The 19,814-nt window shown below is 35.3% G+C and overlaps 1 protein-coding gene across 6 annotated transcripts in view; it reads left to right on the top strand.

The window, feature by feature from the left end:
* DMD (dystrophin) overlaps positions 1-19,814 on the top strand; it is a 2,018,590-nt gene that overhangs the window by 465,590 nt on the left and 1,533,186 nt on the right. For all 6 annotated transcript variants that reach the window (XM_043570319.1, XM_043570321.1, XM_043570317.1 and 3 more), the window contains exon 8: positions 18,308-18,489. In XM_043570319.1, coding sequence (XP_043426254.1) covers positions 18,308-18,489 — 182 coding nt within the window. The remainder of the gene's footprint in view (positions 1-18,307; positions 18,490-19,814) is intronic.

Here is a 19,814-nt window from a genome sequence, read left to right as displayed (position 1 = left end):
GTGAATGTAGGACCCAATGAGCTAGCTTGTAGAAAGGCACAATCTATATGTGGGCTATATATGTGAATCAGATGACATTCCCATATAGATGAAATTGCTGCTTTAGATGTGCGCTAAGAAACAAATAACAGATAAAGAGAATATAAGTAATTCATATTATCTGACAGAAGAGCTGGATGTCTACCTGTGACTATTTAAAAAAAAAGAATTTTTTCAGGGCGCCTGGGTAGCTCGGTCGGTTGGGCATCCGACTTCAGCTCAGGTCATGATCTCACAGCTCTGTGAGTTCGAGCCCCGCATCGGGCTCTGTGCTGACAGTGTGGAGCCTGGAGCCTGCTTCAGATTCTTTGTCTCCCTCTCTCTCTGCCCCTAACCCACTCGCATTCTGTCTCTGTCTCTCTCTCAAAAAAAAAAAAAAAATAAATAAATAAACATTAAAAAAAAAGTTTTTAAAGATTTTTTTCACAAGTAGTTAATGAGGGTGAATTGACATCATTTTCTTAAAGTTCATATTGTTCCCCTTCCAATCTTAAAAAAAAAAAGAATAGAAAAAGTAATAACAATTAAAAGGAACTTAGGAGACACACTATTCTGTATATGTGTGAAGACTGCAGTTAATTGTTTACGTATAAAAAATCCGAGTAATGTCAATGCCTCTATTTTCTTGTTTCAATACTTCCCTTATAAAGGATCATACATGGGGATGCCTGGGTGGCTCAGTGGGTTAAGTGTCTTACTCTTGATTTTGGCTCAGGTCATGATCTCATGGTTTCCTGAGTTCAAGCCCCGGGTTGAGCTCTGTGCACTGAATGCACCAAACCTGCTTGGGATTCTCCCTCTCTTCTCTTTCTCTGCCCCTCCCCTACTTGTGCACATTCTCTCTCTCTCTCTCTCTTTCTCTCTCTCTCTCTCTCTCTCTCTCTCTCTTTCTCTCTCAAATAAATAAACTTTAAAAATAAATCATCATATGTGGGCATTTTATTTACTTAATATATTTAATTTGCCTCTCTTTAATATTAAAAACATTTAAATATATAACAGTTTAGAAAAATCTACACTGTATGTCCTCACATATTAGTGTTGATTTATGTCATGTGCAGTCTAAGCATTCAGAAGTCAAGGGCTAGGTCTATCCTGTCCCTATTCAGCAAACAACACCAGAGCTTGGCATTCAGTAAGTTCCAATCCATTCTGGATGAATTACCTTTAAGAAAAACATTGATTTGTTGATCACAGTGTAATTAAGCCACAATTTTCTTAAAATATTTAAAAGAGAATCTCAGGTTCCTCAAAAATAGTTTTTTAATTCTTTATGCATGTGTGCAGGTATATGTTTGAGACTGTGTGTGACTGTATGTGTATGTGAACTTGAATTTCAAGGTAGTGTATGTTAGAACCCACTTGGCTGTAACAGTTCAGAGGTTGGAAGATGCCATTTTGTCCTGAGCTCTTTATGGTATTCAGTAAAACAACTGCATAGCACCTCAATACCGACTGAGTGGTAACATTTATTCAGTTAAATAAGTGAAAATAAATAGGACCAGGAATTCCTGGCAGTGAAAATAGCTTAAATCAAAGCACAAAAGTAAGTCCACATGTAGTATGTTCAAAGCGTAATGTGCATCTGTACAAAATCCAAAAGATTCATTTCTGCCCAAATTAAATTTTGTATTTCCATTACGACACATTAAGATTTGGAGGAAAATACATATAATCATAATTAATTTAAACTTTGTAACCCTTGGGTTTCTTTTTTCTCTCAGTTCATTTAGTACAAAGACCCAGAGTTATGGAATTACTTGACTTTAATTTCTTGGCAACATACAGCAGCCATACAGAGAACACATTTAAAATTGAAAAAGAATCTCATAGCGAAGGGCTAATTTGCATTTGACTCACTTAAACCTCTAGAAGCTGAGCTCTATCAAGATTATCTGCATCTTGGCAGCATTTGGTATTTCAAGCTATTTTCTTTGTTTATACAGATCCAAAGAGAGATAATGAATGGGGATATCACTTCAGGGTCATTGTTATGGTAATCATGACCAAAGAAGCATAGGGATTCACCTTGTTTCCTCCTGTGTCCAGTTACAGTTAGGGATTCTGAATCAGCTTCTTTCCTGCTTTCTCCAAGTGAGTGACTATTTATGTAGACAAATGAATCAAATTGTTATTTTATTAGGGATATAGCTCCTCCCCCCTCTAAGGATACATCAACTAAAGATTAATGTTGTTTAAATGAAGCTCTTTGTAAACATGGAAATTTATTAACTGTTAACACTTTAAACTAGAATATAAACATATTTAGCTAGAGAAAATATTGGCAGAAAGTGAAATTGCTTCTGTATTGGCCATATATTTTAAAGAGAAATAAGGGAGAGTTTTTAAAGGGATGAAATTCAGAGCTTTCACATGATGCATTTATGTGAAATAACATTCATATTAATAGTGATATTCAAAAACAGTGCAGAACAGTTAACAAGTAACATTTAATCTTTGTTCTTCCGTTTATTAAAGAAGGTCGGAAAACCATACTAGTCAATACTCCCAGTTAAACAAAAAATACTGTATCTAAGATCATTTGCTAAAATTCATTACCAAGTCCTGAGAAAAGTTGCTACTAATCCACAAATATGAGGAAACTTTCTTTCTCTTGATATGCTGGAAGAATTCTTAATAAAATAATACACAGTTCAAAGATACTCCTCATTGGTGTTATTGTTCAATATTGTTCTGGAGGACCTAGGAAATGTCATATGATAAGAAAAAAAAAAGAAATGTGAGATATGTATATTGGAAAAGATGGATAAATATCATCATTTGAGAACAATATGAGTTTCTCCTTTTTAAAAGTATATTAACAATTAGAAAACTTAAGTAATATAATCCTATTTAGAACATCTCCAAAATCTATAGATTTTTGTAGAAGCAAATTACACTGGAAAGTGTAAGGATTGGACGAAGTTTCAGTGTGAATTAGAAGAATGTAAATAGAGACATGAGGAAAGGTAGAGGTGTATATGGTGAAACTGCTAGTTTTCTTTAAGTTAATCTGCACATTCAAAAACAATAGCAATCAAGATGTAGTTATATATACATGCATATCTAATCTGTACATGTATACACACACACACGCACATACACACACATATAATCTCTCTGCCTTTTATTTTAGAGGGTATAAACAGAATCCAAGCAAGAAATAGAATTTACTTCAGGTAGCTGAAATGGAGAGAATGTCATAAAAAGATGACTTAGAGACAGATAATATATTAACAAATAGGTGAAAGTGAGTCACCAAAAGAGAAACAACAGTAGGAAGCAATTGCTATCCCTAAGGCTTAGGGGGAGAGAGGAACAAAAGAATGAATGAAGATTGATGGAGTCTGGTGAGAGCTGCACTACTGGAGGCAGATCCACACGTTGGAAAATGAAATTGTTGGAAGGAATCAGCTACTATAAGATGCAGCTCTGAAGCAGAGAAATTATGGAGAGAATTTTCCCCGGCTTTCTCTTTCCCTATCTTTGAGTCTCCAGTTCTTCCCATTGGCTTACTTCACCTGGAATCCAGGCAGCAAATAATCCCAGGAGATGTATAGTGAAGGGATCAGCCACCTAGGGAACAAGCACAGAAGAAAGGGCAGAAATGTGTGAGGGGCAAACACACTAAAAATAATCACACAACATGGAAGGGAGATGCAGTTGTCAAGATGCAATAGTCAAGGAATTATTTTTAAATAGGTGACTTGGTATGGTAAATTTTATACTGACATAGTGTGGCATGATAAAGAAATAACATAAAATAGATATTTTGATGAAAGTTATTTTATTTAGCTAAAATTATTATTTAAGGGTGTCTTTTCATACCTAAACTGAAAGGGTAGGTTAGCTAGCAAATTGATATGAAATCTTTGAGACTGTTTAGAAAGAAAAACGTAATGATAACCCATTTCCACAACAAATAATAATTTTCAGATAATAATGACTTAATGTGAGTAGGTAAACCTTTAAAGAACACACTAACATGTAGAAGATTATTTTAATGTTAAATTGATATAAAACCACAGATGCCGTAAAGTAAGAGATGGACAGATTTAGCAATGCAGAAATTAAAATATTTTCTGTGGTGAAAGACACCAATAAAAAGTAACAAAATATATGACAGACTGGGGAATCATACTGATAGTAAAGCATAACTTCACTATGATAAAACTCTTAGAGTTACTATGAACAAATACATTGTAACAATATTTATAAAGTGTCCAATATGATCTGGATATTCTCTTGAGAAAATGACAAATAACCAATCAAAAATAAGCTCACACTGCCAATATTTAAAGAACTGTAAAGTACAACATCCTTTGGTGGTGAGGGTTCATGGAAATAGGCCTTGTTTTTCCTTTGGTGGATGAACCACTTGGAAACATTTATATAGGGTATTTGGAGTTATCTTTCAAAATATGGAATGCTACATAGTTTTGATCCTCAGATTTCATATGTAGGGATTAGAGCTGTAGGAATGCTCACACATGTCTAAGACACATATATGAGGATGCTCATTGCAGAATTGTTTACAGCAGTTCCAGTATTATTCCATACTATGGATTGCTAGGCAGGTAGAGTTCAACCATTGGAGTAGAAGTTCTGTAAAATCAGAGTCCAGATTTGTTTGGTTTTTGTTTAACTTTTGCTCACGATTATAACTCTCCTGCCTGGCACAGTCCTTGACTTATGATAGGTGCCCAGTGAACAATTGCAAAAAAAAAAAAAAAATGGATGAATGCATGCGTTATTATAATTAATTTTTAAAGATTTTTTTAAAAGTAATCTCTGCACCCATTATGTGGCTGGAACCTATAACCCCGAGATCAAGAGCCACATTCTGTACTGACTGAGCCAGCCAGGTGCCCCTAAAATTAATTTTTAAAGGCCAAATTGTATGTATGTATGTGTATATACATTTTACAGCTGCATTTTGCTGAAAACTTTTTTTTTTCATAGACATTTTTCTAAGCACTTACATTTATCTTAATTCTTCTAAAAGCCTTACTCCCATTTTATAGATGAGGGCATGAAGACATGAAGAAATCCAGTTCATTGTTAAAAATTATATAGAGCCTAGGAATTCTAGGAGAAGGCTTTGAATTTCTACTACCTGGGCACATCTTGTGAAGATGTTTAGGAAAGTAGATATGTAGATAGTTTGCATCCAGTTTTATTTTAAATGTTTATGTATTTATTTTCAGGGAGAAAGCATGCAAATGGTAGAGGGGGGTAGAGAGAGAGGGAGAGAGACAATCCCAAGCAGGCCCAGCATTGCCAGCATAGAGCCTGAGGCAGGGCTCAATTCCATTAACCGTGACATCATGACCTAAGCCATCAAGAGTTGGATGCTTAACCGACTGAGCCATCCAGGCACCCTAGTTTATATCTAGTTTGATCTCATTAGATAGACAGATTAATAGATAAATGGATACCTACATGGACAGATGGATAGATAGACATATTAATGGATGATAGAGAGCATAGCTTTTTCTGAGAAGTATTCTTTCTAGAGATGGGACTGGAGTAGTGTAGAGATGTGGGGGTACTTTCATTGTTCATTTTATGTACTCCTGCACTATTTTAATTTTCTACTACAATAAGCATGTATTGCTTGTAATAAAAAGTGTTTGAAAGTTAGAGATTAAATCCAAACTAAGAAAAGAAAAATTAGGGATAGCTAAAAGATTAACTCTTGGAGTCAAGATCATTAATCTGACCTTTTTCTTCTTCTTTTTTTTCTTTTAATTATTTGTTTATTTTGAGAGAGAGAGAGAGAGAGAGAGAGAGAGAGAGAGAAAGAGAGGGCATGCGTGAGCAGGGGAGGGGAAGAAAGAGAGGGAAAGAGAGAGAATCCCAAGCAGGCTCCATGCTGTCAGCACAGAGCCCCACACAGGGTTCAAACTCACAAACCATGAGATCAAGACCTGAGCTGAAACCAAGAGTTAAACGCTTAACTGACTTAGACACCCGGGTGCCCCTTGACCTGTTTATTCTGAAGGAGACATTTCTTTGTAAGAAGTAAGTTTCCCATCATGATGAGAATGGAAATGGGGCCCACGTTGGCCAATATAAGACCAGAGCCTGAATAGGGTCTGAAGTTTTGGGTAGCAAGACAGACTTTGCAGTATACAGTAATTGAGCTAGTTAAACCTTGAAGGTCACAGTCATCAATAGATCTGTGTTACTAGAGTTTAACCTGAAGGAAAGGTATTTGAGAGAAACCAAAATTTGAAAATCAAGAACCAGAAGCTGTGATAAGAAATGTAGCTATGTATTATTTAGCATATCAATCTTAACCCTTGTCCAACTGTTGAAAAGAGAAGTTTTAAAGTTGCAGGTAGGTAAAATGAACATCCAACTATTGAAATAGAAACCAGAGGCTACACCTTTCCCTCTCTCTACCCATTTTTTGATGTTACTAATATCTGTTCAAAAGAGATTGGCTTTCAAATAAGACACACACACATACATACACCCGGTAGTTCTGTAAGTGACCATATTGTTTTTTAGATGTGTTTGCGTATATATAGTATTAACAATTCTTTGTTACTTAATTGAATCCCTTTCTCATTCTCATATCTTAGTTGAAAGAACTGCTCTTAGAATTGTAGTTGTAGGGTCCTACCTATGATTGGGTCATAGTTGTAGTGAGATGGCAAGGCTTTCATTTGTTTCACTCTTCCAGCCTGCCGTGGATTCAAACACTTCGTACAGATTTACTGAGAAATGTGCTTCATCCAAGTTCTAAGGGGTTATCTTTTTCTATCCTGGGTCAGAGAGTACTTGAACACATTTTTATGTAAATGTCAGTCAATAACTTTTGAACATCTAGTCTATGTAAAGCACTGTGGTATTTTGTAGAGTCTATGCCAAGGCTTAGAAACAATGAATAAAACATTAGTTTTCCTGTGCCTTGAGTATTAGCTTGAGTATTTTCAGTGTGAATTAAAAATGTACTAACTTTGTCATCGTCACTCATAGGCTTCCTGATTAACCTGCTAATGCTCTCTAATTTAGAATTGAATGCTTCTTTGCCTACTACTTAAAAAAATAATCCGTTTCATTTCCTAGAACATGAGATGTTATGCAAATCATGTCTCATTTTTTAGAGTGCCATCAGCAATTTAAGACAAACTTTTGCAGTACAATAGGAAGCTGAGGCTCAGTCTGTTTAAGCTTGTCCAGTGTCACAAAATGAGAGAACCAGGATGTCAACTTAGAAGTCTCTTTTCTCTGCTTTATTGGAACTATCAATTATTAGTTATATGACCTTGTGCAATATTCTTAACTCAGAAGAGAGTGTTGAATGTCAAATGAGGAAACATAATAAAATACCTTGTCCATAATTGATGCTCACTGAAAAGTCATCAAATATCAAACTGAATCTCTTTAATGTAATTTCGGAGGGAGATAAGTACTGCCTCCTCTTCTCTGATTTAGTCTTTGTTCCTCTCGAACCAGTTCTCAATTTTCAACATGAATCTAATTCTGTGTTCACATCACTGAAGTGAAACTTTCTTCCCAGCAGCCATAATTATCTGTTCATTCATTCATTTACTAATTTAACAAATATGAAGTACCTACTATTTGTTAGTATGTGATAAAAAAAAAAAAACAATTTAGAGAAAGTTGCTGCCCTTGCAGTACTTACATTATGGTAGAGAGACAAATCATAGCAAAGGAATAGATCAATAGACATAATAATTACAGTTTGTGACAGATGATATAAAGGATATAAGCCACTGTGAGATGAAGGGGAAGGGAGTGGGTTTTTAAAAATAGGATTATCAACAAATGCATCTGCAGTGCCATATGAGCTCAAACCTAATGGATAAGAATGAACCAAAAATGTGAAAAGATGGAGGAAATATTCCAGATAAAGAGAACAGCAAGTATAAAGACCAAGAGATATAAAAAGGGCCTTTGTTATTTCAGATAGGAAAACAAGGCCAATATATCTGAAAGATAGTGGGTGAGAAAGAGAGAGGCCATTAGACTCCCATTAGCAAAGAGTATTGGGTCATGTAGTCCATTGTAGGACATGGAAATAGGTTGGATGTATTTTAAACAAAGGAGAAGCTTTTGAAGGGTTTTAAGTATGACAGTGCTATTTAGTTTGTGTTTTTTTAAAGATAATTCTAGCTGTTGCATACTGAATGGATTGAAAGGCATGAGAATAGTTAGGATGTGAATGTAATGGCCAGAAGGCAAGGATCATGGCTCGGGTGAAAATTGTAATCATGAACATGAAGTAAACAGGTGCGTGTATTCTTTTTAGAGGCAGAAGAGACAAGGCTTGTTAATGGATCAGAATAGAGAATTCAGATAAAAAGAAAAATCAAGGACAATTTCTAAGTTTACAGCCTGACACAATGAATTGATGTTGTTGCCATATTCAGAGACGGTGACTGATGGGGGAGCCTAATGGTTTTGAAGGGAACTGAGGGCCTTATTTTATATGTAACAAATTTGAGGTATCTTTTGAGGTGAGAGGTCTCAGCTGGAGATAGGTATTTAGGAATCATTAGCATATAGGCAATATTTAAGAGAGAAAGGGAGGGATAATTGGAAGGTAATAAATACCCTAGGAAAGAGTGAGGGTAGCTAGAGAAGACCGAGATGGAGCCTCTAAGTCTTTCCAGAATTTGCTGTCATTTAAATAGGTTGGGCCAGGAGGAGAGCCTGAGAAAGTGTGGCTGATAGGTATAAAACCTGAAAAACACAGCGTCAAAGATTCCAAGAAAAACAAAGCAGTTTAAGAAGAAAGAGTGCTACTGGGAGGTACAGAATAAAATGAAAAGCCATCCATTAGGCTGAGCTACATTTGTAGCCCTCCGTGGAGTAGAGAGAAACTGGTTCTCTGATCCAGTTTTAGCTAGAGATGCCTTCTGAGCTCATCTTCTTTAAATATTGAGCCCACCCGTTCCCTATGTCAAATCTGTAGACTAAACGCTTTGATATGGAATGGATACTTTTTAATAATGTTTGTTACTAAAAAATATTTCTCACATATACAGCGTCTGCCTCAAGCTAGTGTTCATCGCGCGATTTGCCTTGGAATTGTCCTTACACCATCAGGCATATTTCTGAATGAAGCATGTTGGAAAGCACCATAATAACCAATGAAACTTGTGTTAAATGAAGTGAACCACCTCCATTCTGGCTTCACTGTTTATCAACTATCATTTTTGAACTCTGTAAAGAAAGAGGGGGTAGAAATAGAACATTTTGTGTTAGTGAAGAAGATTTTGTGTGGAGTTACTTATAAAACTTACTGCACCTTTTCTACTAGGAGGCAGAATGGCAGTCATTTTGGTTAGATCAGAAGCAAAGCACAGCACAAAAACAGCAGGTGACAATTAAGGAAGCCTAGTTCAATGTCACTGAGCCAAAATACTTCCTTCTCAAATGGGAACTCCAATAGTTCTTTCCACAATAGTCCTGTAGAGGAAGTGTAAGAAAGTACAAATGTTTTTCTGTCAATAGTCTGCCATACTGTTTGATCAGCTTCTGTTTGTTAGGTCAAGCTAGCTCCTATTCTCCTAGTTTTAGAAGACATGCCCTGAAGAGTTGTTCTAAGTTTTTAAATGGTCAGGAATATTTATTTTAAATAAATTTGTTTTAATGAGGTACAAACTCAGTGAGTAGCCAGAAAAGAGAATTTTGCATATGGAATTGAGAATTTTGCATTTGGAAAAGAGAATTTTGCATTTCGAATTGAGAATTTAAAGTCAGAACACTTCACTTTGATTAGCAGCACACAGAAGACATTTGATACTTGATTCAAAAACATTCAACTTAGGGGCCCCTGGGTGGCTCAGCTGGTTAAGTGTCTGAGTTTGGCTCAGGACATGACCTACTGGTCTGTTGGTTTGAGCCTTGCATCAGGCTCTCTGCTGACAGCTCAAAGCCTGGAGCCTGCTTCACATTCTGTCTCCTTGTCTCTCTGCCCCCCACTCCCTGCCCCCCGTCAAAAATAAACATTAAAAAAATGTAAAAAAAAAACAACTTAAAGGTGGCTTACTTGAAATTTGTGAAGTCACAATTTGTTGAAGATTTCCATTTAATTGAGTTTTACCCACCAGCTTTTGTTCTCAGGCTCTATGAGAATGTTTGGTATTAACATTCCAGAATCTGCACTCCCATTTAATCCTCTTCCCAAAAAAGCCCAACAAAGAAAATGCATTTGTGGAAGTCACTTTTGTTTATATAATGAAGCAAAAAGAGCTAGGGTGATAGGGATAAAGTGACAAGTGGTAAATACAGGATTTTGAAAGTATTTATTTGTAATTTTATTTCCCCATTAGAATCAAAGTTCCATGAGAGCAGCTCTCTGGGATCATTTACTTATCCCTCTATATTCAAAGACTAGAATATAGCTTGGTACAAAGTGTAATCATTAAATGTTTGTTAAATATATTTTTCATTGTCTCATTTTATCAGTCTGGTACTTTTCAGAATCAATAACATCACCTCCAGCTACATATATTTAACATTATTTAGTTAATGATTAGAAAGCTGAACTAGTTTTCAGTGCATCTCAAGTCTGCTGTAAGCACCTCATCTTTTGTTTTTGTTTTTATTTTTCCCTTTTAGGCCTCGGTGACCATTATGTATTTTGAGCACTATTTTCTACTTGTACCAAGATGATAGTGATAGTTAGCTGCTGCTACCTCATGAGCATATTGAAAGGAATAATTGGATGTTTAAATGTTAAAATTATTTAGTGTTTCTCCTGGATAAATGAAAGGCACTGTTTTTTATCATTAATTTTATTATGAAACTGAATCATCTTCATCGATACAAATTGTTTTCATCAGTATATTTTATAGTCCTTTAATGAGAAGCATTGTTATTAGATGATAAAAAGCAACTTGGATCAGTGAGTGAAATGCTGAAGATCTGGAATGGCTTCATTAAGGAGTATTTAATTTAGTGAAGGCAGAACATGTACAAAGTTAAAGAATTTAACTTGAGGGGACCTGTGCAAGTTATTTTCTAATTAGAATGCTATATATTCATTGTACACAGTGACTTGCAAATGGAAGATGTATATATGTAGAATGTAGTGCTGGACGCAAAATACTAAAATTGGAGGTAATAATCTAACACTTTAATGATTCAGTCCATTGCAAGGCTATTGCGTATAAATTGACAAACGCTAGTGCTTAGAGATCAGATGGTATTATAACATAATATCTTCATTTGTAAACCTCACATGATAGCACACTTGCTTCCAGAAGTAAGTTCTTCTGAATTGTGTATCTTCCTATTTGGTTATTTTAGCAAACACAGCTGTTTGATTGTGTCTGTATATGTGTGTATGCATGTGTATGTGTTCACATTTTGACATTCAGAGCTCTCTGACCATGTCTTGTTTGTGGTCACAAATTTCTTCTTTCCTGTTTACCTATTCCTCTTCTCTTACAGTGAATGAATTTATTTTTATTGTGTTGTTCCTAATACGAAATCTGTGAGAAATGACCTAGATTTATTCTGCTCGGGGTTTCTAAATGACATCCTTTGTCATTTTTTTTTTTTATAAAACTTGTAAAAGGTTGACCAGACTTTGTGAGTGTACATTTATGCATCTGTTATCTCCGAAATCCCACTTCTTTCTGATTATACATGATATGCATTATAATCTGCTGTTTCAATTTCTGCCTTTCTCCTGGCAGAAAACTGACCTGAGGTTTAGGCAGTGGCGGCTCTTGTTTAGATTTTCTCAGAGGTGTTTCAAGGTTGTGCCTGCCAGCTGGCTAATCAGACTTTTGGGAGGTTGATTGCCCAAGATAAGAACAGTTCTGTTGAAGACACCCGTTTCCTGACAAACTCATTCCCATTGACTTGTTAGGGGTGAGGACATACTGAAACAAAACTTTGTGGAACTTCTTTTTTTGTTGTTGCTTTTAGATCTTCACAGATACTTTTATTATAATATTGATGACAATATCTACCTATAAAGTTAGTGCTGAATAGAGAGTGTGGAAAATATAGATAGGACAAAAGAGAAAAGGAAGATTATTTTTAGTTTCACCAGTGTACCCATTTCACTAATGTCTTGAAGTATGGTTCCCTCGTCTTTTCTAAAGAAAAAAACACTGGGGTGCTTGGGTGGCTCAGTGGGTTAGGTGCCAGACTTCAGCTCAGGTCATGATGTTACAGTTTGTGGGTTCGAGACCTGCATCGGGCTCTTTGCTGACAGCTCGGAGCATGGAGCCTGCTTTGGATTCTGTTTCTCCCTCTCTCTCTGCCCTTCTTCTGCTTGTGCTCTGTCTGTCTCTCTGTCTCTCTCAAAATTAAATAAACATTAAAAAATATTATTATATTCTTCATAAATTGTACATTCTATTCTTTCGATGTTATAAAGAATTCATTTTTATATTTTATCAAATATTCTTCAAAAGTAACGTTTTGAATGGCTTTGTACTATTCATATCCAATTATATATTTGATCGTTTCTACCTCTCAAACTGTTAAGCCACTTGGAGTGGTCTGAATTTCTTTTCTTTTTTGTATGATAATTTTTTGGTTTCATAAATACTGGTTACATTTTACATCAGGTTTGTATAAATCATCATTTACATTTCTGATTATTTCTTTGTGGTGAATTCCTAGAAGGAAAATTAGTGGGTCACTGAATATGAATTTTCTTAAGGTTTTGGTAGACATTGCCAAAATATTTTTCATAAAATTTGGAACCAACTGATAGTCATCCAGCAAAGTAGGAGCTTGGCCAAATCGGTGAAGCCTCTGCATCTTTGGTTGTTATTTTTCTGTCATTCTTTGATAATGTAGTAGGCAAAGGAATATAATTTAAAACCCATATCTGTATTTAATTTGCATTTCTTTAATACTGAATTTGTATTTTCATGTATATTTACTCATCATATGTCATTTATTAGAAATAGAAATCACTACTCTTATGGAGAATATAATTAATATTTGGTAATGGATCACAGAGTCATTATTTAAATAATGACTCTGAGATACTTGGTTTTTAAATGCACTAACGGTAACATTTTTGACAAGAATGAAGGTAAGGTACTAAGAAGTCTGATGCATGGACTGGGTTCTAGTTCTGATTCTGACTAGCTTTTGAACCTGCCATCAAACCAGTTTGAAGTTCAGTTTCCTCATTTGAAAAATAATGGAATTTCAGTGAATGATTTATTTGTTCCATTATATCCATCAATATCAAAATTCTGATTAGTATAGAAACACTCATCAGAATCAGTGTTATTGTTCATGAAATAAAACATTCTAGCAGTATTTATCAGTTCTCAACACTTTCATTCTGAGATGTCTTTAAAGATTAAGTTAGAAATTATTAATTTAAATGTTTGTAGCCATGAAACCGTTACATAGTAGGGTTTTAGTACAAAGATTACTTTCATCAAATTGTAAGTTCTTTTTGGGGAGTACAGGCACTTCTTTCACTTCATACATTTTAATGTCTTGTAATAAAAAAAATGTAAATCACATCCCATCATTCTCACCCTCCTCAAATACTGTGGTACTCATTATCTGTAACATTATGTTGTACGTCAGTTGCTGTCTTACCCAATTCTCATCAATTTCTATGGCTTTAACTACTATATTCAGTTTCTCGACAAATATTTAGGTGCTCACAAAGTCCCAGGCATTGGCCTACGTGCAATTATCCTGAGTGAAGATCATCACAAGTCATGAAATTTCTTTTGGTTTCTATACATTGCTCAGTCCCTAATTATTTGTTGGGTGGCTCATCACCTGAATACCTGTAATATAACAAAGGCTAAGCATATTCTATGATACATAATAATTGCTTTGTGAATATTTAATAAATGATGAATGACCTTTCCTTCCTACCAGCTTCTTGTGGCTTCCCGTTAATAGTACTAATGGTCTCCTACAACTAGATCTGTTTTTTTTTTAATTTTTTTTTCAACGTTTATTTATTTTTTGGGGGACAGAGAGAGACAGAGCATGAACGGGGGAGGGGCAGAGAGAGAGGGAGACATAGAATCGGAAACAGGCTCCAGGCTCTGAGCCATCAGCCCAGAGCCTGACGCGGGGCTCGAACTCATGGACCGCGAGATCGTGACCTGGCTGAAGTTGGACGCTTAACCGACTGCGCCACCCAGGCGCCCCCTAGATCTGTTTTTGTATTAGTAACACAAAAAACAACAATTGCAATATAGCAACAATATCAAGGTCTAATTAAGTTTACAGTATTTTCTAAGCATTATTGCATTTGACCTTCACAACACCATGATGAGATTGGGACTCTGGTTTTTATTTCACAGATGAGGAAATGGAAATAAATGGTGTTAAGGGTTTTTCTTTACAAATATAAGTATTTAGGTACAGGTTTTTAAAATTCCGAATCCAGATTCAGAATTGCTCATTCTTTCATTCTATCACACTCTCCTCTAAAAAAAAAAAACAAAAAAAAAACAAAAAAACCTGTTAATTTTAACTTTACAAGTGAATTGCATCCATTGAATTTTATCAAATGATGAAATCATTGCTCGGTATTTGAAATGAAAACACAAAGGTGAATGTATCACTTACTTAAATAAGAGGGAACTATGCTGGTCAACCACAGTATCTCAAAATAGAGTTTTCTTGGGTTTGGGGGAAAACTGGGAGGTCAAGAGGTGTACATCTGTGAGCATTCAGAGATGGGAATAGGTTGATCTCACCTTTAGAAGCATGGTTGGTTATTCAGGTGAGACCACTGTTAATTGGATTGCATTCAGAATTTTGTTCATTGGAGTGATTTCACTTCTGATCAGACAACTTTCAAAAGGGAGGGATTGCCAATGTTGGCTTGAGGAAGCACAGTCAAGACCATCTAGTCAGGTTAATTGTTAATTGATTAAATGACTCTGAAACTTGTGTTGGGGCTACTTGTTACTATGACTACAGAGCAAGTATTTCCCTCCTGTCCTCCTCCATTTTATTCTCAGTTTATTCATCTTTGTACCCTCAGGGCTTAGGACAGAATTTTATATATAATTATTTTCAAAGACTGCTAAGTAAATGATTTGAAATCCAGTGAAGTTGTTTTGGACCTATCTTAGAATTTCTGCCATGCGTTTTTTTTGTGTGTGTTTGTTTTTGCTTTCATTACAAAGTCTTGTTTAGTTCTCTAACACCTCCTATCTGGATTAGGTCCTAGCTTCCAGCTTCCCTCCAGGTGTTTTTCTCCTTGACCCCATTCTACATTTAATAGTTTTACTTTACAAAAAAAATCAGTGCTGTCACACTCTTGGTCAAAAGTAGTCAGTTACTGTCCAACCTATTGAACTAAGGTCAAAATTTCTACTGTGCTATGGATGATCTCTCTACGTTTCACATATAACGTACACATTGTATCTTATTATTCACTATTCTCCTGTCTGTGGCTAAGATACCTGAAGGCACTATGCCTGGGATGTTTCTAATCTCTTACCTCTGCACTTTTGCTTGTGCTTTCCCACTGCCTAGAATACCTTTGTCATTCCCCCGTTTCTGGCCAATGAATTCCTATACATACTTATTTCAGTGTCCTAGTCATAAGATTTTCTGGTCCCCTACTAGTATATAATTTCTTCCTTTCTCTGAACATATTTAAGCACTGGTTGTACCAGTCAGAGGAACACATTTTAAATTCTGTTCAGCAATGTAATTATTTTGTACTTTTCCCATTATTTATTTATTGAACTATTGCAAATTGTGAGCAGAATGCATGAATTCTCTGTCTTGTTAATCTCCTGTATAATCGATTATAATATTATAAATACAATAGGTCCTTAGTACATATATGTTGAAGTAAATTAACATATTTTGGAATATCTAAGTTCCTTTCTTTAAGAAAAGAAATAGTGGATTCCATCTGCTGGTACAGCTAAATCCACATAACCTCAGAGATGGGAAGGTAATATATTGGGGCAAAAATGTCAATAACTTGGTTAAACAGTGTATATTTATTATAATGATTGATATTTATGAATATTTGCTTTCATCCAAAAGATGTTTTGTGTAGATAAAATGTACTATAATTTTTGACATTTGCTTGTGGTAATAGAAATAATTCCTGATTGATTTTTACCTTTATTTTTAGCATAACATATATTTGAGGCTGAAAATATACATGCACACTTTTATGTATCATATAGCAGTAAATACACATAGATCAACCTTTTTGGATCCAGTGTCTTTCTCACAGCATAATTGTATTTAATACACTAAGAATAGAATTCTAAATTATGCTCATTACAGATAAAACTGACTAGTTCATAGTGAGAAGAAAGAAAACATTTTTGAGTTTCAAAATGTGGTGAAGAATTGTGGTATCCACCATACAATGAACACTTGAAAAACAGTTATCAAATGAAGGGGAGATTTTAGTCTTTGGAATTTCAAAGCTAAGTTAGTAAGATTTCTGGTTCTTCCTAAAAAATTACTGGCAAAAACTTACTTTTTTTTAAATGTTTTTATTTATTTTTGAGAGAGAGACAAGAGTGCAAGCGGGGGAGGGGCAGAGAGAGAGAAGGAGTCACAGAATCTGAAGCAGGCTCCAGGCTCTGAGCTGTCAGCACAGAGCCTGATGTGGGGCTCGAACTCATGAACCGTGAGATCATGACCTGAGTCGAAGTCAGACACTCAACTGACTGGGCCACCCAGGCGCCCCAAAAACTTACTTTGACCATCTGGTGGTTAATAATTAAATTATAATAAGGAGCAGAGAATATGTACCATAAAACTTTGTACCTCCCAGCCTTATGCATTTAAGTGCCCAGTAAGTATCTTTAAGGGAAAAAATAAAAGGCAAAACAATGAAGTGGCAGATAATAAAGCAGTCTGCTTCTCGTGTAATTTTTTTCAACCCTTGTTACTGAAAGTATAGTCTTCAAGCCAGCAGCCTCAATATCACTTGCAACCTTATTGGAGATGCAAAACCTCAGGTTCCACCCTTGACCCACTGAGTTTGATTCCGAGCTTAAAAAGATCCCCAGGTGATTCATATGCACATTAAAAATTGAGAAGTACCGTGTTATACTATGGATAGAGGCAGACCGGAATATTAGTTAAATTTTTCCTCTTCTGTAATTGTTTTAAAAAATATTTTAAAAAGAGTTGTTCTAATTAATCATGTTCCTGATTTTTATGAAGGCATGGACGAAGTGACTTATTCAACTTACATTTATGTTAGTGGACTCGAGATTTGACTGTTGGCTTTTTTAGTCACAATCAGAATACCTGACCAGAATATACATATTTAACTTAAAACGGATCTTTTCATGCTAGCTAAGATAAATTTATGGCAAGAAAAATGCCTGGCACATTGCTCCGTAGTTGTTTTGGCCTCCCGCCAGGATTTATGTTTTAACACTTCTGGGATTAATGATACACTTCACATAAAGGATTATTTTTACATCTTGGTTCCCTGGAATGAGCGCAGTGGGTAAACTGTAATGCCAAGTGGCAAAAGAACCTTTTGAAGGACCTGCCACTTACTATGTGTGTGATTTCAAATTATTATTGACTTTAAATGCTGGGTTTCTTCAATTCCCTGGATGTGGCAAAGGACATAATGTCAGATCAACTTTTATGTGAAGGACTTTTAAATGTATCTCTGCAGTGTGAGAAGGAAGGTAACATCTGACTGTAACAGATGTACCAAAATGTAAATACACGTTTTTAATATACTTAAGGAATATTACAAATCATATACATATGGTATATTGTTTTATTTTATGTTTATTGTGGAAATACATGGTTCATTTCAATGCAGAGACATATTTCGCATTTTACATACTTAATCACCAGCAAAAATTTGATTAGATGGTGTAAGCTTTCTTTACTGGACGCCAAGGCATTAAGCTCTTTTGTATAATTGTGTAATTACCAATGCACTATTGTAATTGACATGTTAATATAGCTTTCCATGGAAAGGAAGATAGAATCTTTTATTTGTGTTTCTTATCTAATGAAAACCAGTCTCTTAGATGGGCTAGTTTGGCAATTTGACTGAGGAAAAAGTATTACGGAATGAAGTTTTTATGTGAACAAGGAAAAGAAATTAACTTTAGTGCTCCTCTCATTGGTCTGCCAAATTGGAAGGACAATTTAGGCCTGATTATCATGTTCTAATTAGTCTCTGGAGGACATTCATGGGCAATCGAGTGCTCATTAATGTGTCTTCTTCCTGTAACATTGATTTGTTCATTCCCCTTTCAGAGACTCAAATATAGAAACCAAAAATTGATGTGTGGTGTTAATGTGCTTACAGATGTTGCTACCACTTATCCAGATAAGAAGTCCATCTTAATGTATGTCACATCACTCTTCCAAGTTTTGCCTCAACAAGTGAGCATTGAAGCCATCCAGGAAGTGGAAATGTTGCCAAGGCCATCAAAAGTTACTAGAGAGGAACACTTTCAATTACATCATCAAATGCACTATTCTCAACAGGTAAAGTATCAAAAGAGTAACTGATACCAGTGATACTTCCTATTGTATATGCATTTTTAGCCATCATACATGTACATATCTATTATATCTATGGATATACACACAAACGTGTCTACATAGCACAATGCGTGTGTGTGTGTGTGTGTGTGTGTGTCTATTTCTTTATCCATCTACATATAAGTATCTATAGGCATCTATGAGTAGATGGATAAACTCTGTAAACCTTCTAAATTTTAACTGATAGAATGGATTATAATATTATTTTCAAAGCACATTATTAAAATACTCTGCCAGGTTGCCAGGGTGCCTGGGTGGCTCAGTCGGTTAAGCGTCTGACTTTGGCTCAGGTCATGATCTTGCAGTTTGTGAGTTTGAGCCCTGCATTGGGCTCTGTGCTGACAGCTCAGAGCCTGGAGCTTGCTTCAGATTCTGGTGTCTCCCCCCCTCTCTGCCCCTCCCATGCTCATGCTCTGTCTGTCTCTCAATAATAAATAAACATTTAAAAAAATTTTAAGTAAAAAAATACTCTGCTGTTGATAGGTACTATATTATAAGAATATGGAAAACAATATATTGCATATATAAGAATATGGAAAACAATATATTGTGTAAAATGAAATAAAAGACAAAGTCATATATGTATGAAACTTTTCTATATGAGAACAAAGAGCTAGAGCAAGAGCAATGGCAAGCACTCTGTTTAATAATACTTTCTTATTGCTGATGCATTAACAAATTTTCATTACTTAAGGTAACGTTTTTGATAAAAGTAGTTTAAAATATTTTAAATAAAAGTTAAATGGAGAATACTTATAAAGATTTTTATTATTGTACAGAATCTAGTAGGATTCTTTTGTTACATGGCTTGTTCTTACTCCCAGTATTGGCTATTTGCGGTGTTTTCTTTTACTTTCTTTGACACATGCAATGATGAGAAAACCTTTTAAAAAGAAACCTTTTTAAAAAAGCCTTTTATCAAAATTTCTGCTGAAGGCGTGGAAAGCTAATCTTAGGCCTCATTGTTTCACTCTACCAAGATAGTTCTATATTTAGGTTATGACAGCTCCATTTCTTTCCAGGATATTGACCTGATGAATTCTGGTTTTGTTTACTTGGAGTTCAGAGAATATTGCTTTTGGGTGCCTGTTTTTGCCAGATTGAAGAGCACCATCCCATATTAGTGCTGGAGTTGTGTCAGCATGGAATCCTTAGAGTTGACTCCCACTCTCATACCTTCCCTCATTACCATGACGTTGAGCACCAGAATTCTTGGAGTATACCAGTTTCTAATCCAACTATGTGCGTTTCAAATTAGACAGTTCACC

The sequence above is a fragment of the Prionailurus bengalensis genome, chromosome X, assembly GCF_016509475.1.
Source record: "Prionailurus bengalensis isolate Pbe53 chromosome X, Fcat_Pben_1.1_paternal_pri, whole genome shotgun sequence".
Lineage (NCBI taxonomy): Eukaryota > Metazoa > Chordata > Mammalia > Carnivora > Felidae > Prionailurus > Prionailurus bengalensis.
This window is presented reverse-complemented; position numbering and strand designations above follow the sequence as displayed.